Source organism: Notothenia coriiceps, unplaced genomic scaffold, assembly GCF_000735185.1.
Source record: "Notothenia coriiceps isolate Sejong01 unplaced genomic scaffold, NC01 NC01_scaffold00021299, whole genome shotgun sequence".
NCBI classification, from domain to species: domain Eukaryota; kingdom Metazoa; phylum Chordata; class Actinopteri; order Perciformes; family Nototheniidae; genus Notothenia; species Notothenia coriiceps.
Window position 1 is genome coordinate 20007 of NW_011354000.1, and position 25595 is coordinate 45601.

Genomic DNA, 25595 nt, shown 5'->3' on the forward strand with positions numbered 1-25595 from the left:
TAATAATAAAAAAATTATCGTTTTATTTCGATTACGTTGTTTTCGTAATCGTTGCAAGCCATAAACGTAATCACAATTATAATACGATTAATTGAGCAACCCTAGAAACAATGTAAACTAATTGATCACTGTGATCACTTTCGGACACATACGATTTATTATTATTATTTTATGAAGACTTTTTAAAAACAAATTTAATACAAATATTACCATTAATATGGATAAATACTGTATTTTAACAATACGGTATTCTGTTTTTCACATTTGTTGTTTTGTATTTGTTATTTTTTAAACTGTTCGAAATAAAGACTGAAAATGAAAAAAAAAGAGCTCTCTGACATGTACGAAGTGACTGACTAATGACTGCCTGTGAAAATACAAATGTAAGAGTAGTATTACTTGGCAACCTATCGAACTGTGTTGAAATTGTTCTTATTGGATCCAGTGCTCCAAAATCAGGCTAAGACCACCTAAGCCAGAATCTCTTTGACTCAGGCTGTATTTGTGGTTGATTTCATGAGTTTCATTTCTCTGTTGCAGTTCCTCCTCAGTGGGATGCCATGAAGTTGTCCCTGATGATTGAGGAAGCCAATAAGATCAGTGCCAAACTAAAGAAAAACACAGTCTTTAGCAGGTATGAATACAACACATTGTGCCATGGTAAACATACGATATGATGCTACAACAACCAACAGTCTATTAACCCATATTAGACGTCACAGACAGATTTCTTCCTCTATAACACAATCAGAAAATGATTTTGACTTTCCTCTGTTGCAGACACGAAAGCTCTGAAGACGAGAACGTGGAGCCGGGTGGTCTGCTACAGGTGCGAGTTCAAAACAGAAAGCTGGGGATCACCACCTTCTGGAGCCTGGACAAGTTCCAAAACAACATCGCTGCCATGAGGGAACTCGATCAGGTCTGCCTTAAATCAGTTCTGCCTTTCATGTCAGCACTTTGTAAGTTAGTGAAAGTAAGAAAAAAAGGTTTGAAGAATTGAAAACTGGACTGATTAAGAATTAGAAGAGAGTTAGAGTAACAGCTGATTCCTGATGTGGAAACAGCCTGGTCTTTTGTCATGGTGGTTTAAACAATGTTTGAATATACAAACTGTGGGCGCCACATATGGTCAGTTTGGTAAAAACTCACCTCACAGGAAGGCGCTGGGAACATGTTCCCGTGTGGTTTAACACTTTCCTCCAGCTCTTTTTACGAGAGGCTCTATTGTCGTAAGGTGATACTTTCTTAGCTTCGTCATGCTTTTTACTTGTAAAAAGTGTTGCCAAGTTTTCATCCAATTTTCTTAAATCGTATCCAGTTACTTCATCTTTATATAGACTAAAAGGAAGCAGAGAATATATGGCTTGACTGTTAGTCTATGGTAAAATCCTTAACCTTTAGCCTTAAGGATCTGAAATTGCTATGTTAGACTCATGATAGAGCTGATAAACCAGTGTCGGTAAAGTTCTGGAACTTTCCTAGGAAGCTCATGCACACTTATTTAACCTGATCAGTAGCCTAATAAGGTGATGTATGATGGCTGTTGAGTGAAGCGCATTGAACCAGCCAGCCTGTCTGATCTTCATTCTGCATACTCGGAGTGTGACATCACCTCAAGTGTAATTGCCTATTTCCCAGGCGTTCGACCTTATTTACAGTCCAGAATTGGTTGTTTAATGCCCGGCAGAGGGATGCTGCCTCACTTTGCACTGCTTTTCTCATTAAGTTGAGTAAATGAGACTTGGGCATGTCAGCAATAGTTTACTCTCCACAGGGGGATTCCACCTCTAAAGATGACGATGTGTTTTACGACCCCGATGATGAGTGGGAGCAAGATATATCGGCCTCCTCTGCTTCCACCTCCTCCTTTTCACGGCGAAGGTAATTATCCAGCTCTTCCCCTCTCCCCCTATCCATCACACTTCCTTCTATCACCTTGCCTGAACATTTACATTCCATTTTGGGGATTTAATTGGTATTCTTGTCCAATTACTTTAGATGTGTGAGTAGGCAAGTGCTGAAAACACCTGGGGAAAGTGCAGTCAGACAGTCGCCCTGCAAGTGTCCTCCTTACTGTTGTTTACGGCTCTAAAGCTTGGATAGACAATACTCACAGTGTTTAAGTCTTAAACCCACAGCCCTCAATTGAACTGCAACAGCCTCCTGCACTCTTGACTTGAACAATGTGCCAGGCAAATGGATGTAGTGTATATGGAAAGTCGAACAGTATGTGGATGGAGCACAGAATTTTTCTTTTTTTTTTGAAGATTCTGGTTATTTTCACAAAGTCATCCTTGTTTCCACCAATGTAATTTACAACCTGGCACATCTTTTTGACATTCAACACATCTTTCTTTCTTTCATGAAATGTTGATGTGAAGTCGCTGCCCACAGAATATTTCCTTTATTTTTTCCCTCTGTTTATTCATTTTATTTCCATAAAGTCCATGCCAGGTGGTTAAGGAATGGGCATTGAGAGTCCCTGTGTTTTTAACTCTATTAATCAACGCAAACGCATAGTACATGCAGAAGCTTCATTTCCCCTTCAAATTGATGTTATTCTTGTCAAGGTTGTTTATGGTGCTCCTGTTGGTGGCTGGACTACCAGCAGACCCAGCAAAATGACAGATGGTACAGGCTGTGTGGTTCCTTCATCCATGCTCTCTAACTACGTTAAAGCTGGTTCTAAACCTTATGGCCACGGTTTGACTTGTTTATGGACCTTCTAAATTGTTCAGAATAATGAAAACTTTTGTATTTTCCTCCTGAACTAATTTAACCCCCACATGACTTACAAATCTTTGCAAAATAACCCCAAGACAAATGTTTTGATGTGCCCCCTTTCTAAAAAAAAAAACTTGATTCTGATTACCATAACCAGGTAAATTAAGTCAGTCTCCGCTAATCTCCTAAGAACACACGCAAACAATATGGCACTCAGATCCATTAAGGATAGCAACACAAATGAAAAACATTACAGAAAGATAAGCCATGAGCTGAAATGTCAATAATGTTGTTTTTTCCCGCAATATATGTTGTAAGAAACTGCCTTGGAGAACATACCAAATTACACTGGTGCACCTTCTGAATTAGCATATCGACAATTATGATAAATGTAAACATAAAGCATTAGCAGGGTACTGAGGGTTTTGCTTCTGGTTTGTTTGGCATCAGGAGCAGGAGCTTGTTGAAAAGCAGGAGAATTTCGGGTCGTCTCTACGAGATTCGAGTCCATCCGATTCAGAGCCTCCACAACAGCTCCTCACAGTCTGCTGGTAAGGCACTGAACAACATTTTTAAACATTTCAGCATTTTCGGTAGTAATTGGTACCTTCTTGAATCTAGTCCAGTTGAAAAATACGTTATATCTGCTATAAATGCAATGACTAACTGTTGTTATATGAACTATGTGTACGACACCTGATTGTACCAGAAATGCATTTCTACTATGAGTGTTATAGGAATAAGATTTTTCGAGGTAATTCCTACACCTTCTCCTCACTGTCTGTCCCAGGGTTGATGGGTGTGCCAAAACCGCCCTCCACCCATTCCAGTAGCACAGACACTGCCACGCCGGGCATCTGCAAGGAGCTGATTGGCCAGTCAGTGGCCCGTTTGCGCAGTTGTAGTGCGACAGAAGAGAGCATGGCAGACAGGCTGGCCTCTGATCTGCACTTGATATATGAGGCAGTGCAAACCATATCTGACCTATACGACAGCCTGGATGATGACAGCCAGGAGAACGGTAAAGTAAAGCCCTAAATTCTATTGTTTATGAGTAATAAATAAAAATAACAGCAGCATTTCATTTGTAAGTGGTCAAAGGTGTTAGATAACCATAGGTAAGATAACACATACATAAATCGTTTTGCATAAAATCGTATGTAATTGTCTGGTATCCAACTCTGCTATGTATTCAGCTTCGATGAAATACCGGTACCTTTTTTTTATAAATTGTTCAGTTTATTTGCAGACTATTTGAATGACCTAGGAACAGCTTTCAATGTCTGCATTGCTGCATAGTTGAACTGTTACAATGTCTTTTTTCGCTGCAGTGTTTGTGTGTAACTTGGTGGCACAGACTCACCTGGTGAAGGCCACAGCAGCCATAGAGGGTGCCGCGCTTGTTACCATGCTGTGGTTGGCCATCGTTAAACCTTCCTCAGGCCGGCTCTACACCATCTCTGAGGAACTCAAGAGCCAAGTCAAGAAGATGGGAGGGTTCTTCCAGCTGCTCATTCAGGTAAACACAAACAAATTTAAAGGCCATTCCGCGACCCTATAAACAGCCGTTTGTGGCACTTGCAGTCGACAAATTAGTTGAAAAGAGCGCAAAAGAATACCTAAAAAAAAATATATATATATATGTTCTATTTGGTGTAGTTTTGACGGTGGGTGGCTGATCAAAATGCAGCGATTAATTGACGTGTCTTAGCTCTGAGCAGTTTGAGCTGTCTATGGAAATGGCAAAGCGGAGGGAATTCTCAACCTTGAGCCCAAAACAGAACATGAATATATGTAAAATAAATCTAAATTCTTTACCAGCCTCAGCACCTAAACACACCATTTCCCTCTCCCCTGATTTTCACATTCTCTAGCATTTGTATTTATTTACTGACCCTTCAGACTATGTCGACCATGTTGCTTGCATTGATTTACTGTTAAATTTAATTTTAATTCAAACCCGTTGCTCTATTTTGTTTTTGATGTTGACTGGAAATAATCTCCCCATCCAGGGTTGTGAATCTGAGATCACATCGATGGTGACGGAGGCGAAGAGGAAGAGCAGCCAGTGCCTGGACGCAGCGCTGCTCTCAGTCGGCCACCTGGCGGCAGTGACAGGCACGCCGCTGAATGTTACGGCGCGGGGGGGCGCGGCCACGGCCACAGGCAAGGTAACTGCACCATCAATAGCACAGCAGCTACTATCGCTGTCAAAGCTCTGGGGTCCACTTTAATCAAGCCCTCACTCCACAATACTTGAGAATGGAATATTAGCTGTGTGGATCCCAGAGCTGAGGGTGAGGACTTATTGGACTGAATAAGGTACAGCATTTTGGATTTGATGATGGTTGAATGCAGTGGTATCTCATTATGTTATATTAAACACATGGTGAGAAAATGCTTCAAATGGTCAATCTTTTAATAATATAATATGTAACCATAGTGAGAATTATGGGTTTTTCTTGTAGCTTTCACAGACTGACCAGGGCATTTTATCAAAATATAATAATAATGCTTTATTTATATAGCACTTTTCATACAGCACATGCAGCTCAATGTGCTTTACGAAATTGCACACATCACAAGTTAAAAATAGACAACAAGAAATTCCCCTCAGATTAGATCTTAAGAACTTTACAGGAACATTCAGCAAAATTGAACATTTTAACAGGTTAAGAGACACAAAGAGGTAAAAGGTATGATAATAAAAATAAATAAGGATTTCTCTCCGACAAATATGGTAATGAAAATATGATTTATGTCATTATATGATTTCATCTTTTCAGAAATCGGGTGTTCTGTGTCTGCTGAGGGGGACTGATAAGGGCGTCCACTCTCTTTTAAAGGAGAGCTTCAATATCACCAGAGAAATGCTGAGAGACGCTCAGCTGGCCTACCCCAGGAACCCAGTAAGATATCAGAACACACAAGCTGTCATAGTTGTGTAATTGAATTTGTCTTGATCATTTCATTTAAGGTGTGGGTAAATATTCTAAATATAACGTGACACCATTGATAATCCATCTCTTCTTACAGGTCCTGCAGAGCCTGAAATCCAAGACGCTTGATTTAGCTTGTGCTCTGCAGAACTACATGAATTTCCATATCACGGTGAGTTTTACAAAGTCAACAGCAAATTCAAAATACATATAGGAGTTATGTTAACATAGGCTTCTAATTGTTGCACCTCTTTTGTTAAAATGCTTAGGAAACTGTTTGAAAAATATCACTCGTCACCGACTTGAACTTCAATATCAGGACACATGTATTTATCATCCTTGCAAGAATGGAAGTAGTCATCACACAAAGAGGTTGCATGGGACAAATAGTTCCCCGAATAGTGTCCTTGACATGCTTATATACAAGAGAGAGGGTGTTACAGTCACAAGATGCAGAATATCGGTTCAAAGCAGTATTCAATGTTTAGTTCAGATTAGCTAAGACCTGCGTAAGCAATAAACATGACAGTCATATGTCTATCTCCATAGAGGCTGAATCATCATGTTAATCACATAGCTATCATCTGCCTAAAACAGTGTGTCCTGACGCTCTTCTAGGTAATCATACATCCGGGTACGTACACAGCCACGTAGGGCCTTTGTTATGTGCTACTCTGATATTAGAAGAGTACATTCCAGTGTTTCCCCTATATACAAATAGTGGCGGCGCAGCTGCTAGGGGGCGCCAGCCAGGTACCCAAAAAAAAAGAATATTTTTTTTCTTTACTTTTTTTTTTTTTCTTAAAATAATATGTGGCGACCCTTTTTCATTTTTGATTGTTTATGTGGATTTGTAGTATTTGTGTTACTGGCATAGGCGACACAGGCGGTCGCCTAGGGCGCCACATCTGGGGGGTGCTGCGCTGGTAGCTCTGGGAAGGGAAAAACATTTTTGAACGTTGGCGCTCATCCAAATGTTCGGCCTTGATGTAACAACATTCATAATTAAGTAAATGNAATTCAAACATGTTCATACAATACTGAATACATTTGAAGCCATTTTGATGTCTATTACCTATGTCAATAAGTTTCTGTTTTTGCAGTGTATTTGTCTTTTGTAGAGATTTTTCATTTATTCTTTACACATAAAATCTCGCCTAGGGCAGCAAATTGTCTAGAACCGGCCCTGGTACTAGGCCTCAAGAGCCTTTCTTGTGCTGACACATAGAAACAAATTGGCGGGGCGCACTTCGCACGTGCACACACTAAAAATTCCACGCGCTCTGCGCTCACATTATGCTGGGCCCACGTGCCTTAGCACCGCTGCTATGACTCCATCCTAGGGGAAACACTGCATTCAGTATTTTCCCAACAGAAACTAAATAGTTTCTTAGGTGTAAATTGTGTTAGCCCTCTCAAAGTGTCATCAGCTCCGCCTCAGAGCTTCCCTCCCACTCGCCCCTCGTGTGGCGCAGTGGATAAAGCCTTGGTGTTGGGATCAGGTTCAAACCCCACTGCAGTCAGCATGTCGTTGTGTCCCTGAGACACTTCACCCAAAATTGCTCCTGTGGGGGTTGTCCACAGTATTGAGTATGTAAGTCGCTTTGGATAAAAGCGTCTAACAAGTGACATGTAATAATAACATGTAATATTTCCTGGTGCCAAAACACAATTCTGAACCGTCATGAATTGCCAACTCAAATACAGAATACTGTGTTTTAATGGGGCCTTGATGTGGGGTTGAGAAATGTGTTTTATAGATAGTCAGACTTTAGGGAATTCTGACATGAAGTTGAAATGTAAGAGAAATAATTCTAAGACCTGTCAAAAGGAATGATAAACTTTTATATTTGTATCTTTTAATTCTACTTAAAAATTCTGAAAAACAACATAACGAATGAAAGAATTAGCTTAATGCAATTAGCCGTTTGATATCTGCAGCGTCATTAAAAAAAACACTTGAATTTGTGACAGTAACCTGGCTGTAAGACATGTTCAGCAAAGCTGCCCTGGATATTTGAAGGTTAAAACCATCTTCCATCCTGACACCGTGTTAAATGTTACAGATTAATACCCACACACACATCAGCCCTGTTAAAGATGCCACTCAGCCTTTATTGCTCCTGTAAAGCTCAATGCTCTGTAGGCTTATCTCTCTGCAGTCGCCTCTTGACGGTCGTTCAGGTAATGAATGTGTTGAATGAAGTGGCATCAGTCACAGCTAACAGGCTTGTTTGCCGTTATCTTAGCCACACAAACTAGCAGTTTTTTTGTTAAACCAATCATTGACACATATATGCGCAGAGGCTTTTGCCACCCACAATGTTATTGTAGTCAAATAAACCTAAATTATAGCCTAAGGCAGCTACCTCAGTGTTTTCCGAGCATTGGATTTAACGGGACTGCACATTGTGGTTGTAAATTACCTTGTGGTTTGTATATCTTAAAAAATGCGATTATCAGTGGCAGTAGAAGTGTCTTTTTCAAGGATTTATGAATTATCATTATAGTCACTGTAAAAATAAAATGATCTGTATATGTTTTTTTTTTCTTTTCTCTTTAAAAAAAAATTAAGGCAAAAATGTAGGCATGCATTCTTTGAGCAAGGCACTTGACTCCCACACTGCACCCCCTGACACTGTATATAGCTGCCCATTACTCCTAATACTAGGATGGGTTAAATGCTTAATTTGTCTGTGTACATGTGGAACGATTAAACAGGGATTCCATTCAAAACTTCCATTTTCACTTCTGTTCAAAAAGGTTGTATGCGGAACTGTATCCTGTTGTGAAAAAACAAAGAAACCCTCATGTTCTGATGTACTAACTGGGAAGGCAGCCATTTGGTTTATGTCATTATATTAACTCATCAATATGGAAACCCTCTTAGTCAGTGACCTTGTTTACAACTCTTGATTGCGTGTTTGTGTCCATGTGATTCTTAAAAAGTCACATTACGCTACAAACAGACCTGGAACTGTATGTTACAAGATCTTTGTATTTATTCAAATCAATTTTACTGGGTAATATTAGGATAGGTAATTTGTTGAGTCGAGCTTTGGTTGTAAACAATTAAGTATGTGTATTTTTTTTAAGAATTATATTTTGTCCAATGATATGCATGTGTATGTTTGTGTTGGCTGTGTTACATTTGGTAATGTTTATTTGGTCTGTCTTGTACTCATTATTTGGGTGTGTTCATGTTTTCAAACAGGAGAGGGAGAGCAGCCCAGGGGAGGAGGAGGTGGAGAGGGAGGAGGGGGCCTCAGCTTCCCATTTGCAGAAACTGAGGTCTACAGCGGCCAAGCTGTTCCAGCTGAACCACGCCATCAGTCAGCTGCATTCCTGTCTGTCTACCGCCCTGCGAGGTAATCTTCTGACACACACACAGCCTGGATCTTAACCTCAAAACTCTTTCGCAGTGTAACTTTCAATGTAGAGCCACAGTATACATCGATTGGTCAAAAGCACTAGAAGAAACTGTGTGTAACGAGCCAGAGCCAATTTTTCCTGCTTCTTTCTAAAATAATACATTCATATTGATTATTTTCTAAATGCTCAGTTGCACAATAATGCAACAAAAAGGTAATTTCAGGAAAAGCTAAGTAATGAAACTGCCATATTGTGTTGGATCTGTATCAACTTAAGAACAGAACATATGCAAAAACAGACATACATATGTTTAGTCAGTGCATCAGTTTGTTAATGAACGGTTGTTGTGACGGGTGTGGGTTATTGTGGTGTTTTAGAACAGTTTAGCCAGGGTCTCAGCCAATCAGGCATATGATCAAAGTGTCTTGAAAATACAGTGTATTCCTTTTTTCTTCAGAATTGCTATTTCTGTGTTTCTTTAAAATAGACAATTGAATTAGAATACCGTTTTGGATACATGTTTTTCAAAGTGGCTAGCATGAACATATTGAACAGATTATTGTTGTTAGAGCTGTCACTTCTTGTGTCTGACTGTCATCCTCCTTCCAGGAAATCACAAAGACTCCAACCTCAGCAGCAGCAGCAGCAGCAGCAGCAGCAGCAGCAGCAGCAGCAGCAGCAGAGAGCTGATCTCCTCCTCTGCCAAAGCTGTGGATGAGCTGATCACTGGTCTGTCCAAGGGGCAAGCATCGAATCCATCCCTGCAGCTTCCCTTCCTCCAGAGTGTCATGGTGGCACGAGAGGAGCTCCACTCTGCCCTGCAGTCCCTCTCCTCCTCCTGGGACCAGCAGGAGCCAGGAGAGAGCAGAAATTCTTCTGCTTCAGACAAGAGCACAGGAGATGAACTCAGTAAAAAAACTCACACTGCTGTTAGAAATCGAGTCGTGAGTAAGATGGTTTACTATCTCCCTCCAGGTGTGTCACCAAAAGACAGCCTGCACTGGGTGTGATGGGCGGTTTTTTAATTTATATAACACTTTATGTTTTAAGTGTTGCTTACATCATGTAGGATTTACTGTACAAATGAAATGCTGATTGAGAGAAATCTTCTAATGGTGACACCAAACAGGCTGTAGGGATTTTTTTAAAGCTTTGCCACCACAGGCAATGAACACTGCAGAGAATTAGTTACTGTTGATAAACAAGTAGCTGAAGTTAAGTTGTATCCAAATACAAGCAACTTGACTTTCCAAATGTAGCAATATTGGCAATTTTTGGAAGGCTATTTTTAAATGTAAAAGAAAAAAGTGTAAGAAAAAAATACTTCCTACAATGCCTCAAACTACAGCAATACTACAGAGCATAGAGTTCTTAGAAACATCAGCAATAATGATATGGCCTAAAAAATGTATAGGTTCATTACCAATAATGTGTAGCGTTAAACAGTAATTCAGGATGGAGATACACGACTAGGAACAGTAATTGGCTATAAGGATGATTTTCACTTGTACTGTACTATTTTTTTCTTTTTACTGTTTTTTTTTTCAGAGGCCAATAGGTAATTTTTTTTCTTTTCGTTTTGTAATAATTCAGAGATGTAAGATGTCAAAATGCAACAGTTTAGAAACTATTTTTAAAAAATATTAGACCTCATAAGGGAAATGTGTCTGTCTTGTTTGAAGGCTTATTTGTATAAAGATATGCTCTGATGTGTTTTATAACAGGCACTGCCACTATTTGCACTCAGGAGAGACTTGTATATCTGGTGTTTCTTTTTAAAACATGAACTTTTAAGAAGTCTTTTGTATCGCATGTTTAAAATATAAAATGTTAATGCTTCTGCAATAAAATTGTTTGATTTGACAAGGACCCTGTAGCGTAGGTTTTTCCTTTGTTGAAGGATTAAACAGTTATTTGTTGCAGTTGAATCCATGCTCCCTCTCCCCCAACAGCACACAGGTGTCCCTTATTGTGTTGATTGCCTTCCTCCAGCTCCTGTAAGTGGGGTGGCTAAGCCAAAGGGCTAGCCACCTCCTTTGAATCAGGGACAGGATATTTTCTATAGGTTTGTTTTTATTTTCCCTTTTTCCTGCTATTCATATTGCATATCACTTTATGGTAAAGGCTGGACTCCTGGTAAAAAAAAACTACCCTTATAGCATAACAAGGAGATTTCTTCTAACATGAATTGGCACTGTATAGCCGGTCAGTCTACATTTTGAGGAGGAAATGTTAGATGTGTTTTACCAAATACACATTCCTTAATTTGGCTTCCTTGTATTGAGTAAAATACTGTGATTATATGACAGCTATGATATAACATATAACCAGTGATAACTTTTTTGCCCTGGTTCTCAAAGGAGCACCTGGAGATGCTGCTTGGTGCTCATCCTTAAAATGAAATAAACCGTAACTTTTGAGGGGGTCTTGACTTTATTTGCCACACACGGCACTGAACACACATGCAGAGGTGAACACAGAACACACATGCAGAGGTGAACACAAGACAACATTAGCACGACCAGTAATCCTACAAGCTGTCATCACTACCCTCCTGACTGTTCTCCTGACTGTTCTCCTCACTGTCTTCCTCTCTGTCAGACATGGTAGCTGATGATGTAGGCCTACTACTTTCTCTCTGGTTGAGTCTGCCATTAGCTGCTTGCATCCACAAGTCAACAGCTGGTTTTGGGTCGAAAGTCTCTGTTGTCATCTTAGACAAGTGGATGTAATCAAATAAGTATGTGAACATAACCAATAACCTACCATAGCCAATAACAAATGAATGTAACTTATTTTATTTGTGTTCATTCATATCTTATTTGACCTATTAACATTTTATTTATGCATTTATTTTTACCTCCAGTTTTAAAGGATATTTTTGGTTACTGTCCTATAGTATACATTGAAATTATTTCAAACCTGTTTATCCCAATAATTATAAAGGACTGCTTTGGAAATATGTGTTTACATAAATTGTGACCAAACCGTTTGAACTTAGACTAAAGTTAACTATAACACTCTTGAGTCCTTTACCTTACTGAGCTGTGGTTATCAGCCTCTCAGTCTGATTGGAGAGAACTCTCCCTCCACATTATTGTAGAAACATCTTCTTATATCCTTTAGAGCAGCTAGCACCAGATTCTAATAACAACAGCGCCGGTACCGGTGCACCCTCCCTCTCTCCCACGCTCACTCGCACTTTGGCTGTGAGCTGCGGGCGCCAGATAAGCCAACATCCCCCATTTTCATCACTTACAGCGCCCATCGTATAGGGCAAATGAAACGTGTAACCGGGGTGAAAAGGGTGTTACATTTACGTAATTATGAATATTGTTACATCAAGGCCGAAAATTAGGATGAGCACCAACGGTCAAAACACTTTTTTCCCCTCCCAGAACTACCAGCGCGGAGCCTCCCAAGATCTGGCGCCATAGGCGAACACCTATTACGCCAGTGCTACGGGCCAGCCCTGAGTTCATATGCAACTCGCAAATATCTTTCTCTCTCTCGCTTCTCTCTTCTCTTTTTTCTCTTCTCTCTCTCCCTCTCTCTCATTGTTGGTACGCAAATGCGCCTTTTTTCAAATGACCCGGTGCTCTTTTTTGGCGGAGGTGCGCACCTGCGCACCAGTTATGCCCTGCGTATAACTATGCTAATAATGGCTTACAGGTGTACACCATGTTGTACACCTACTTATTGACTTCCATAACACGTTTTGTCTTTGGAGTTCACTCCGAAGATATCTGTTGTGGGTGGACAGTGAAACATGAAAGTTAACAGCAATGTCCTATACATTTACACTTAATGTCATAGTCTAATGTTTCTGTTGCAATTGTTTTTGCTTTATTAATGGTGGGGTAGTGCCTGGTCATTGTGTCCTATTTTGGCATCTTCTGCATCTTTTCAGGAACTCCTACTCCTACTTTAGGCTGCAATCACTAAGTTGATGAATGGATTGGCATTAAACTGTATTAAGTCATTGTCCAAGCCTCCAGTTGCACCAGACCTCCTGGAACCCATTAAAGGGCCCATGGAGGTCCTTGAACCATATATTTGGCAACCCTCTGCTAGCTGCAGCCAGGCTACACCCACTCCTCTGTAGCTCCCTCTGCATCCTCCCTCCTCCTCTCCGGAGTCCGCTACCGCCAGGGCTCCCTACTTTAGTGACGGACTGGTAGTAGACACATACTTTACTTCTAAAGGAACTAAACAAAAACCGTTAGTGGTTGAATGTTGCGTTCACAGACACGACGCAATTGAAATGAAAAGACGCAAAAAAGTGTTTTCCAAAGACGACTAATTAAGGTAAATATCGATTCGTTTAGCTTGTTATGCTTTATCAATATGACAAAACTTAGCACTTTCAAATTTCTTAACATTAATATGTACGTTTTTTCAGGATGCACTGGTTATTGTTCCAAAATATAGGCCTGCTGGTGAGTACTTATTGTTTGTATTTACCAAGGTTTTCACTCTAGGACAGTTTTTTCTAAAGACAATTTGTTAGTTTGTTGTGCATCGCCTCATTTTATTAGTAAAAAACTCTAGTTAAATGTGATTTTATGTCCTTAAAACCTTCAGCAATGAGCTGAGCATAATGTACATTATTTTTCAGGTTTGTTTCCACAGCTTCATATCAGGTGAGTTACCTTCTATTTCTCATTTTATTTGAACACCAATTCACATTTAATGAATAGGCTACATTAAACTGAACTTTGATACAAAGTTAAACTGATGGCAAGGTCACAGTTGAGACCAGTGGGATAATGTGTGAACATTTAATTGATTATTATAATGTCATAATTAGCACTTAACATTTAAAATTGTCACTGGCACAAGTAAACACCCTCACCCTAAACCTGTTTAACAGCTGGCATCATTTGATCAGCCAATTATGCTGTAACAAGTCAGTGTAATTAGGCTTGTAGACATGGTAAAGATGATCTGCTGAAGTTCAAACCAAGCATCAGAAAATGATGGATGAAGAGGATTGAAGTGACTTTAAATACAAGTCATGAGAATGAGAACAGGACTCTACTTTTACTTGATCTATTATATCAGTAAACACTTCCCTAATGAATTGAAGGAATCAATCAATATTGAAGTCTCCTTCAACATGGCATGATGTTATATTGGTAAATATAAGTCCTATTTAGAGAAATACGTTTACTTAATTTTCTTGAAATTTGATAACAATGTGCACCTGATTTTGATTGAGATTTGATTCAAGCTTATACATTTTTATCATTTCAAACTTAATGATCTGAACAGAATTAAAAGGTATTTGGAATATCAATTTATTTTTAACCAATGCTCTCTTGGGGCTCTTTCCAACAGTTATTCTAATCTTCCTTTTGCTTCTTTGAACAGCCTTTACACTGGAAACTAAAACTCTTATATTCGATGCATACTATGAGTATGTGTCTGATCGGCTGGAATGGAAAGATGCAAAGGAACTGTGTAACCAGCGCTCTGGGGCCTTAGCCACTGTCTCCAGCTCAGTAGAGATACAAGAGCTTTCCAGCTTTTTATCATCCTTGAAGATCTCTCATCCTGTGTGGATTGCCAGGAAAGTCAAGACACATCCAACAAGTATGATCAGTGTGCTATTCGTGCCACTTTATAATAACATATTAGCACCCTTTCTGTGTTGAATACTAATCTTATTGTTTTTCTTGTCTAAGACTTCTTTCCGCCTACTCACTGGCTTAACAAAAGTGTCATTAAATATGCAATTGTACTGACCTTCTGCTATACAACTCCCTCAGCCACAGTGAATTACTGTTACCAAGTGTTTACAGTAGGAATAGGACCATGCACAAAGTGGAAATGTATGATTAGTTTCTATCCTTTCCGAGAGCTGTGGTTAGATTTTTCCTCCGCTAATGCTTCTTTCTTCTCTCTGTGTTGGGTGAAACCGAAGGTTCCTCTGAGACCCTGATCCTGGAGTTCAGAGGGCGCTCGGACAGCAAGCATGCCCGTCTCCTGCACAAGTTCCCCTCCATGAACTTAGTGACTGTTTGCACCCGTCTTTGCTTTGATCCAAATAGCTTTGGAATTTCCACAATTTTTTCTTATTCCATCCCGTCATATATAAATGAGTTCCAGCTCCGCGCGAACCTGATCCAGGGCAAGCCTGTGCAGCTGGCTTTGCTGGTTCATGGCATTCATGGACCATACCAAGAAGCCTTCAAGCACGATGACTCCTGGCACTCGGTGTGCGTTTCTTGGAGCCAGATTGGTGGTAGCTGGGCTATATTCATTGATGGCCGGGCGAACTCTAGTGGAAATGGCCTAAATTCTGACAAAATTGGCCCTGATGGACTTTTCATTCTGGGACAGGAGCAGGACACCTTTGGAGATTCATTTAAGAAGGATGAGTCATTCTCAGGGAGCATCACAGAGCTGCACATATGGGATCGGGTGCTGAGCAGCAGCGAAATTGACACTATGGAAAAACAGTGTTCACCCATTTCCTCTGGGCTGGTGTTCAAGTGGAATGGAGCAGCCATGGAAATAGCGACCTCCCTTACCAAGTTGTGGAGAGACGTCCCATGTCAAATCCCAGGTACATTTTTTAAGATGCAGCATGAGTAGAGGAATAAGCTGAAGGGTTTCCAGAGTCTGAATCTTATTTAATCACCAAGAACAAGGACAGTTTACACGATAACGACAGAAGAGACTTAAATCTAGCTGATAGTTCCAATGGGGTAGTCGAGCATTACTTTCAAATGTTGTTTACAGTTTAGATATTTTGGCAATGGGGCTGGGCGAGGTTGCTATGCAGAAATAACAATCACATAGAGACCATTTGAAAGTCATTTTGAACTACACACTTTGCATTTACATGCCATGATCTGAGCAGGCCTGATGTGGTTAACACCACTCATCTGGCATTCGATGCAGGGTACAATAAATGCTCATAATTAATTTCAGATACAACTCAACACAAATCAGGTCTGTCTCTGTGTCATCTCCCTCAACTCTAGATTTTGGTCATAAATACATGGAAAAACCAAACTGTTTAAAAAAAAATATGGATCACTAAAGCTTTTGTCAACAAATGTAATTGGAACATGGAAACAGTTCGATTGGCGAATACTGATGTACACAAAAGTAAGAGTAAGTAACAGAACCATTACAAATTCCGCAATTGTTTTTAAAAATACAAAAAGACAGCATCTCCGGGTGTGATATCATACCACTGCCAAGACCAACCTTTTTTCCCCCAAATGTTTCCTTTGCCCTTGATTTATTCCAGATCTTTTTTTTCTCATGCTCAAAAAATTTCCTTATGGATAAATACAACTCTGCAGTGTTTGTAGAGAGAAGTTGATAATTTCTAAATATGCCAACTTGAAACTGTATTATGTAGGAAAAATAATTTTAGGGCCAGGTATTGGCTTATATTAAATGACTTGGATTAGGATCAGGATATCCTTTGGCTAATACCTTTCAAATTTGTGACTTGCTTTGGAAAACGTACATATACACGGTAAACAAACACACTCATGCGCACACACCAGTTTATGGCACACACACATACTGTTTTCCTTTTCAGCATTAAGCCGTTCTGAAAGGTTTAAACGATTGAAGGGAAAAGCAAATCTGTTTCTTGCTCTCCCCCTTCAATGAATAGGGAATGGTGACCAAGTTGTAATTGGCAAACGTAAGAGTTCATAATGGTTCTTGTAAATGTTTTGTGAATCACGTCACTCAGAATCCCACCCTTCAAAACAAACTTCTCCCGTTCTGACATCATGCTCCCCGATGAGCAATGAGAACCCAGAACCCTCGCTCCGCCTCCTTGAAGTGAACATTTAGAAAGCATAATGCTTTAGCATTCCTATAGTGACTCTTGAACCAACCACACCAAGGTTTTTAACAAAACATACCAGCTTTTATCTGGGACAGACTTTACCACAAACGTGACCAAAATATTAAAAAAACTTTAGTCAAGAGTTATAATAGCTTCAACCTCAGAATCAGATCAGATAAAGTACTGCAAAGTCAATAAACACAAATGTCGAATATATATATATATATATACAGTAATAAGTACTTCACTATATCTAAAAAACGTAGTTGTTTTTGGCATGACCACAAGCTTTCCCTAATCAAATAATAGCAGATGCCTCAACCAGACCATCATTTGTTTGCTGTTCTACAACCTAACTATGACTGAGTTGTTGTTGCACACTATCTCTACAATACCCGTACGGACAGCAGATCAGAAAACACATTGTGGATCATTTTAAAACGCACTGACAAATTATTTACTGTGTAGTCAATGGAAAACATTTTCACTGAGGGGGCATTAGTTTAACGATTACGGTATATGAACATTTTGGGTTTTTTTTGTGGTGGGGGGGGGGTTGAATGGAAAAGAAACATGTGATGTTTATTACACATAATTATGAATGTGAAGTAAATTTTTTTATAAATCTGCCTGGAACAAAATTGATGAGCTTTGACTGAGTTATGAATAATATATGTGTTGGCATCAATTCACACTATGTTGACTGACAATGTGTCCCTCTTTCATTCTCAGGAATTTTAACATTAAGGAATAACCTCAGCAATTTCCCCTTCACTAGGAAACTTTAAACAGTGACGGACAATTCGTTCTTGGAATTCCCTCAAAGACGGACATTCTTGGCAGAATCAAACATTCCACGTTGAGTTGTTGCCAAAAGTATGGAGCCTTGAATGAATTGTGATGTCTTTAAGCCCTTTCCAAAGTATCGAGCTGCCGGGGCCGGCCAAAGTTAAAGCACCCAACAGGTGGCCAGTCTGGCCACACATTACAGAAGGTAACGGCTATGTTACCGTACACAATGTTCGAATTAAATGTTTTCCCCGCCTCTTTTTTCTTCGAGTGTGAACCTTCCTGATTTTGCATCCGGCTAATAGTTTTTCTAACCGCTAGCAAAGAGGCATGAGAAAGATACCCGAGGGCATTACGTTTTTTTGTTCCCCTTACAGGTCACGCTATTACCTGGCACAAGAATCCTCCAGACTTTTTCATGTGCGTCGCTTNCATAAGAAAGGTACCCATGTTAAAAATGTCAATGAATGTTTATGCCTTTTTTTCTTGATGTAATTTCCTGATTTGCTCCGCTATAGTTTAACCTAAAAGACAGAGAAAATAGAGCATTACTTTAAAGGTCACCTATTATGCAAAATCCACTTTTTCATGTCTTTTATACATAAACATGTGTCCCCTCTGTGTAAATAGATTCTGAACGTTTTCAGGAAAAAAAAGATTCTCTCTCTTTTTGTCCTGATCCATTTATATAAAAACTTGTCTGAAAATGAGCTGATCAGATTTTGGCCACTTTATGATGTCATAACGATGTTTTTGGTTGTGTAACCATTAGCCAATAACCAACCCCCCCCCCATACCTTATCACCTGAATCTCCTCCTAGAGCACCATTGTGTTCTTTTTAACCAAATATCTTGCAGAGGGACGTGGGGAGTGGCTCCTTATTTTCATCTAAAGTAAAGACAGAGAATCAGCACTTTTGAAACAGGGCTGAAACAGAGGGGATTATGGGATGCATGATCTGTTTGNTTATCACCTGAATCTCCTCCTAGAGCACCATTGTGTTCTTTTTAACCAAATATCTTGCAGAGGGACGTGGGGAGTGGCTCCTTATTTTCATCTAAAGTAACAGACAGAGAATCAGCACTTTTGAAACAGGGCTGAAACAGAGGGGTTTATGGGATGCTACATTGCATGATATGTTTGGTGTTTCAGCCAAACAGTTTTGTTTATAACTGAGACCTATAATATATTGATGAAAAACAGTATAATAGGGGGCCTTTAACATTACCTTGCAATTACATAGAATAGTCCTATAAAGTATAACTATAATTAAGAATTTGTAAATGATTACTTTTAAATGTTTACATTTGTAAGCATAGCAGAGATCCTTGAATCTTTGGAAATGTCTAAGGCTGTTTGTGCTTTGGCTCTAATAGATTGCATTTTTTTTCTTATATTCGTCTATGTTTCTGTCTGCAGAAGTGCTGGATGTTATCAGTTTACCAAAGACCCCATTCTTCAGTAGATTGAACAAAGATCTTCTCATCAAACCTGTGAGTTGGACCCTTTAACAGTTTGTGAAAGAAAATCATCACTTTAGTGGTACAGTAGGCTATAGTGGAATCGATGCAGCTCAAGAACTCAGAATACAGAGTACAGTTCTTCTTGCTGTGGTAAAGAGAGAAAAAGGATATCACAACTTTGCCGCCACACAATATCTTTCTATAATTAATAGTTAAATTTAGTCTGTTTAGTGGAGGAAATCATGGTAATATATATATATATATATACATATATAAATATGTGCTTACACTTTTCGATCACAGAATGTTTTCAAGTACTAACTAATTGGGTAATAATCCTGGTGAAAACGGTGTGCTTAGGAAAGGTTAGCCTGATCAAGAGGTGTGTCGATAGGGAATTAGTGTTTTGGTCGTACTTAAACTCAGTTTTAGCATTTGTATTAATCCACCTATTCCTCAGGTGAGTGGTAACAGCTCCTGGGACAGAGACCTGGCCCTGCTGCAGCAGCTTTCCCAGGCTGTTCTGCAAGAGGTGGAGGAGGGAGGCTCTCATCTCCTCACCTCCAGTGATGTCCTTTACCTCACCCAGATGATTGAGAAGGACCTGACTTCACTGGCTGGTTCTCACTCTGCTGGATCTGATGCAGCAGAAGTCATGGTGTCCATCGCTACCAACTACCTGAAGGTGGCCAGTTCGATGCTGGAGCCCGGCATGGCTACACAGTGGATGGGCTTCACAGAGGACGGGGTAAGAGGATGGCCTGTGTTGATCTGGTCTGGATAACTCCCCAAACATCTTTGAAGTTGAATTCACATTTTTATAAACTCCCCAAAAAACAAAAAAAACAACAGCTTAAAGGTGGGGTTTGAGAAACCGGCTCGAGATACACTTTGTTATATTCCAACATTAACTTAACATCCCGATAGCAATGAATATCTTAAGTGCTTTCATCTGTGGAAGCTGCGGCGCTGTAAAAAGCAAACTTATCTCGTGCCCTCATTGGTCATTAGCACGTTCGTGTGTGTTGGAGGAAGGGCTCTGTAAGGAAGTGGCAGATTTCTTCCGGCTGTGTATTTTCAAATTCTAGCGCACTCGAGCTGGTTTCTCCAAAATTACCTACCCCACCTTTAAGTGTAATCTTGTAAGTAGTAAATCCTGCTGGGAAAAAAACATGTTTTTGGGTAGTAACTTTACGAAACTGTCACTTTAAATATCAGCAAAGGTCTCCCACATATGTATATACATTTGGTCCCATTTTCAGGGATTAAGCACAATATCTTTTTTTAACTTTCTTAACCCTGGAAAGTCATATGTTGTACTCCTTCAATAACCATTTTTATTGTTGGGTCTGTTTTTCTTGTACAGGTCAGCGTGGGACCATTTACTATTGTGCAGAGCATTGACAGTCTCACTGAAACTCTTGCAAAAAGTCTATCTGCTGAGAAAAGAGGCTTCACTCATTCTACCAAGAACATAGGTAATCAGAGACATCCCACTACACATAAAAACATATTGATTATCTGTCGGTCGCTCAATTCAAAATACAGGCTATTCTGACTTTTGAAGTTGTGTTCCACTCCTTCATCTCCTTGTATTTGCTCTGCTTACACAATTCAGGGAATGGTTTTTGAAACACTGATTGGTCTACCATGTATAATGTTATTGATCCAAACCTGGTAGCTCTTGGCTTTGTATCACAGATGAATAAATTACATTATGTTGCATTTAGCTGATGCTAAATAATAATATGCTTGTATTTATTTTCACGGTTTCTATTCATTCTAATACTATTAATGTGCTGTCTTTGCTCAAAGATGTTTGCCTGATGTGGCAAAAGCTGACTGAAGAGAGCCTTAGTCAAGTCTTCAAGCCATCTGCAGTCAGCTCTCACACAGCTGGCAGCAGTAGTCAGGATGAGTTGCTTATTCCTGACACTGAGCTCCACAGGATACATGCTCTGGGTAGGACACAAACACACACACACACACACACGCACACACACGCACACACACGCACACACACGCACGCACTTGTCGTAGGGGCTAATCCACATGAAAAGGAAAACATGTGGCCCTGCTCTTATAACTGACGTAATGCAAGTTTTGTTACATAAACAACATGCATATGTGCCCATTTTTCCTACTGCTCAACATGACACACTGTTGTTCAAAGTGAGAATCTGTTTACAAATGGTATGTACCATGCCGCTCAACAAATGCTGTTCATTCTTTGCTGACTTGACTTATGCTTGGCAATGTTTTTATTGCCATTGTTTTTTTGTTATTTTAAATGTAAGGTACAGTAGCTGCACTATTTGACATATACATTTGTGCAGCACTTTTCAGCTCATTCATCAAATCAAACCAACAAATATATTGCATACACCATTTTAGCATCCATCTTATGGCTAAATAATTGTAGATAATAGCCTGTGTGCTCTATATCCTTCAAGCAATTTTAAACACATCTACTAATGTTAATCACAATATCTGTTGAGTCACATTTAAATTGCACTTGATGTCTTTAAATTATTGAAACAAAATAGCAAGTAGGGCATTAGCAGCGCAACCATTTACCAAGGCCATTTCCATAAGTGAAAATATTGCTTGTGTCTGCCCAAAGTCTTCTAGCATATGAAACTTTTAGGACTACAGAATATTAATAAACCTACAATTATTGACAGACAGGCTTTTGGAAGCTGGACTTGGTTAAAAATATACTCCTTAATTTAATGTAACTGTGTATTTGCTTTAGGCATCAATGTGTAAATGTTGTTTTTGAAGGGTTGGTGCAGTATTTGGTTCAATCAAGGACAAAAATAAATCTACTTGTCTTCTTACCTCTCTTTGAATAGGATATGAGGAAGTGATGTTTATTCATACCCACTACCGCCATTTGAGTGAGATTGTGTCTGAAACACAGGAGCCATCACAGAGTCACCAGGAGAAAGTAAAAAGGTTAGCCGTATTCTGCCTTATGTTCTTAATTTTACCCATGCACTTTGCTCTGATAATACGTTAAAGTTAAACCACGAAAAAAATCAAGAAGTTACCTTGTGTTCCGTCGTTTACACTAAATAAGCTATGCTTTTGCTTTGACTCTAATGATAATGAAAGAGTGAGCATAAGTGGATACCAGAAGTTTGTATTGAAGTAATTTAGTCTATGCATGCCCTCTAAATCGCAAGATAGGTGTAAGTGGTAGCCATTTTCTGTTTTCCCAGAATTCTCCCCGGTCACCTGGCTTCTGTTGTCATATCAGCCACCGTGCGCGATGCCTCCAAAGGCCAAACCATCCCTGTGGCCGTCAAGTACACCCTTTCCTCATCACATGTGGTACGGTCCATTGTTCATGGGAGTGTCAAGCAGTATAATTATTAAGCTCACTGTATCAAGCACACATTTTAATAGTTTGAACTGATCTGATTTTGAAAATGATGCGATGTAAATTAAGCTGTATATGAGTTTAAAGAATGCTATATTCTGGATTGAAACTGCAATTCCTGCTTAAACTCACTTAAACAAAAACTCACCAAATGCAACGTGTCACTACACAAGAATGTTCATCTCCCAGCAAGCAGCACATGTTTTTTATCCATGTCACATTTGGCTGGCTGGAGTCCAAGGTAATATATTCAAAGTGAAAGAAAACAAGTGCAAACATGTGTTTCTGGTTCTAGGTGGAGTATTCACTGAGAGTTAGTCCCGTTTGTGCCTTTTGGAATTTCAGCTTGATGTAAGTTTATCCAACAACACAGACGCATAAACAAATGTACTTTTGCAATAGAGACTGAGGCTGATATTAAGACGTAACAGTTTATTCATTTCTAGTACATATATCAATTTTTTAATGTTGTGTATTTTAATGTTGATCACACCAATACATTTACTTTTAATTCTAAAGTGAGATATCCTTGAGATTTGAATAACTTTATATTTGTTATCATTTATTTCTTAAATGCTTAGTTTCTACACTCCGGGCAACTAATTGATGAGTTGTGTCTGTGCTTGCGTGTTCCCTGTGTAGGCCTAATCAAACCAGTAGCTGGTCCAGTGATGGTTGCATGGTCACCTTTGCTGGCTCCGGGGTTACTTCCTGTCTCTGTAACCACACCACCAACTTTGCAGTGCTGATGAATTACTTGGAGTCCAAGGTAACTCAGATATGATTTGTGATGCAGTGTGTTAAATCATACATGCTGAACAACATGTATACCTCAAATGAACAACATGTATACCTCAAATGAACAACATGTATACCTCAAATGAACAACATTTATACCTCAAATGACATATGTGGTTTATATCCTGTAATATTTGGTTGTTGCATTTTCCCTCATATGGGACACATTGTTAATCTATAAATGTTGCTAATCTGGAATCTAAATCAAGGCTGTCATATTTAAACCCTAAAAATTGTGGATAGGATTTGTAGTACACAATTTAACCAGCAGGTGTCACTCCCAGTGTGCATATCCTTTTGAAAAAAATGCATTGGTTGAACTATGTTGTCTGTCCATGTAGAGCACATACATGTAGTAAAATGAAAAAAAGACAAAACTATTAGCGGCTTAATAAATTGTACATTAACATGGCATTAAGCGGTTATACAAGTTAAGTTATGAGGTAAGAGTTCAGTGTCTTTGAGAAGGCATAAGATTGATTATACCTGTGATTTTAAAACACCTTCATCCTCTCTCCCTTTCTCACTACAAAAATCCCCTTTTTATCCCAGTGGAGTCCTGAGGAAGAGCTTATTTTGACCAAGCTGACGTTCATCGGCGCGGGTGCATCTCTGTGTGCACTGCTGGTCACCTTGATGCTGTTCACTGTGCTGGAGTGAGTAGCTGATTTTCCTATCCAGCTTATCTGCAATTCCAACTGATATGCTTAGTTTCTGTCTGTTTGTACCATACTGCATACAATTCACCCTCTGAGCCCTTTTTTGTGATGCTAAATACATTCTCTTGATTGAAAGCAAGAGTTCAATACAAACAATGAATAATACTGTTTTTAACACAATAGGTCCACTGTATATTTAGTATTTCATTCTGACTGTCTAGGCTCTGAAAGAAAATGATTTAGCTCGTTGATCTTCCATGAAAAGGAGCTCTTAAAATCAATTAAACTATTATAAGTAAAAATGGCTATGTGGCAATCAACTTTCAGGCATCCTTATGTAGAATCTGAACCATGAGAAACAACTAGTACAAGGACCTTCAAATGCCATCAGATAATTTGGCTCTCAGGTTTATCCACCTATTTAATTGCATCAATAACATTTTAAACAAATATAAATAAATTACTGCTGCCTGCCATGTTGTAAATACACACTTCTCTGTTTGTATGGATTTATAGACAAAGCACTTGTTAGGTTTATCATTTAATTTAATTTATGTATAATAAAATAACAAAGTCATAATTCCACTGTCGTCTTGTGGATCTCCTCCTGGGCTTTGATGTGACACTCTTGTCCACACACTTAAAAGAGAGAGATAACGTATTGCCATTGTACTGCTCATGCTGTGTTCCTCAGGCTGCCATGAGTATTGACTAGTGCTAATCCAGTAATTACTGAGGTCTACATGTGAGTCCACTCTGAAGGTTTATGGCCGCATTTTGCAGCCGTTAATTAACATTAGGGTCACCGAGGGATCACAATCAGCTGGAGAGGAGCTGCCCTGACAATTTATGACTGTCCTGAAGTCTGAGAGTGCAGCCATGCCTTTCACACACGTGCTGGTGTATGATGTACATTTGCGTACTTAATACACCATCAACACACTCCCACACAAACAGACAAAGTAGAGGTACCCATGTCCATAGATGGATGTGTAATCACACCATGAAATGATGGTGGTCGCAAGCAGTGATGCAGATATGAATTAGGGCTAAATAGGCTGAACCCATCAGGAGGTAATGAGAGGGCTCATTAGAGGGTTCATTTATCTCTCTTAACCACATTCAGGTATCCATTTCATTTATGTTGCCTGAAAAGGAAATATTTAACCTAGTAATGCCATCTACAGAAAATATGTCTTCATATAAGATGCTGCGATGTATACCTTTTTGTTTCAGAACAAGCAGAATCCAAATACCAGTCAGATAAAACGATTTGCAATATGCTGAGCATTGCGATAGGATAATACATTTTTTTGTCGCTGCTTTTTTTCAACTGAAAGTTATACATATTGTCAACATGTATCTTATCTTATGCCCTGAAGTTCTCTGCTGATTTCTAAATTGTATAACAATGTCCTTTTTTTTTACCAACTTTCTGACAATCCTGCAATCACAAAAAACCCTGTACAATTAAGTGTAATGAAAAAGCAATTGTTACCTTAAAAGTGTACATTATACAAAGCATTCTTTTTATTTATATGATAAAAGGTCAACACTTGATGTTTCATATATAAACAATAGCGCCACTCAAAATATTGTGATATAATATTTTACCCAAATTATTCCTCCAAAAATGTACC

The 25595-nt window shown here is 39.2% G+C and overlaps 3 protein-coding genes across 3 annotated transcripts in view; all 3 read left to right on the plus strand.

The window, feature by feature from the left end:
* Positions 1 to 10901, plus strand: part of kif14 (kinesin family member 14) — a 21512-nt gene extending 10611 nt beyond the window's left edge. The window contains exons 13-24 of the mRNA XM_010780117.1: positions 541 to 634; positions 781 to 922; positions 1778 to 1884; positions 3178 to 3278; positions 3518 to 3748; positions 4059 to 4246; positions 4740 to 4898; positions 5514 to 5636; positions 5764 to 5838; positions 8881 to 9034; positions 9648 to 9669; positions 9706 to 10901. Coding sequence (XP_010778419.1) covers positions 541 to 634; positions 781 to 922; positions 1778 to 1884; positions 3178 to 3278; positions 3518 to 3748; positions 4059 to 4246; positions 4740 to 4898; positions 5514 to 5636; positions 5764 to 5838; positions 8881 to 9034; positions 9648 to 9669; positions 9706 to 10048 — 1739 coding nt within the window. The 3' untranslated portion in view covers positions 10049 to 10901. The remainder of the gene's footprint in view (positions 1 to 540; positions 635 to 780; positions 923 to 1777; positions 1885 to 3177; positions 3279 to 3517; positions 3749 to 4058; positions 4247 to 4739; positions 4899 to 5513; positions 5637 to 5763; positions 5839 to 8880; positions 9035 to 9647; positions 9670 to 9705) is intronic.
* A 2299-nt stretch (positions 10902 to 13200) lies between these two features.
* Positions 13201 to 17830, plus strand: LOC104953201 (probable G-protein coupled receptor 144). The gene is made up of 6 exons (XM_010780116.1): positions 13201 to 13346; positions 13441 to 13477; positions 13657 to 13681; positions 14412 to 14633; positions 14965 to 15609; positions 17639 to 17830. The coding sequence occupies exons 2-6, from the start codon at positions 13442 to 13444 to the stop codon at positions 17653 to 17655; spliced, it is 945 nt and encodes a 314-aa protein (XP_010778418.1). The 5' UTR covers positions 13201 to 13346; position 13441; the 3' UTR covers positions 17656 to 17830.
* Positions 17831 to 19053: 1223 nt separating this feature from the next.
* The window catches only part of LOC104953203 (probable G-protein coupled receptor 144), a 78482-nt gene continuing 71940 nt past the window's right edge, over positions 19054 to 25595 (plus strand). The window contains exons 1-9 of the mRNA XM_010780118.1: positions 19054 to 19143; positions 19574 to 19861; positions 20480 to 20591; positions 20929 to 21075; positions 21969 to 22071; positions 22338 to 22449; positions 22794 to 22849; positions 23141 to 23267; positions 23849 to 23952. Coding sequence (XP_010778420.1) covers positions 19054 to 19143; positions 19574 to 19861; positions 20480 to 20591; positions 20929 to 21075; positions 21969 to 22071; positions 22338 to 22449; positions 22794 to 22849; positions 23141 to 23267; positions 23849 to 23952 — 1139 coding nt within the window. The remainder of the gene's footprint in view (positions 19144 to 19573; positions 19862 to 20479; positions 20592 to 20928; positions 21076 to 21968; positions 22072 to 22337; positions 22450 to 22793; positions 22850 to 23140; positions 23268 to 23848; positions 23953 to 25595) is intronic.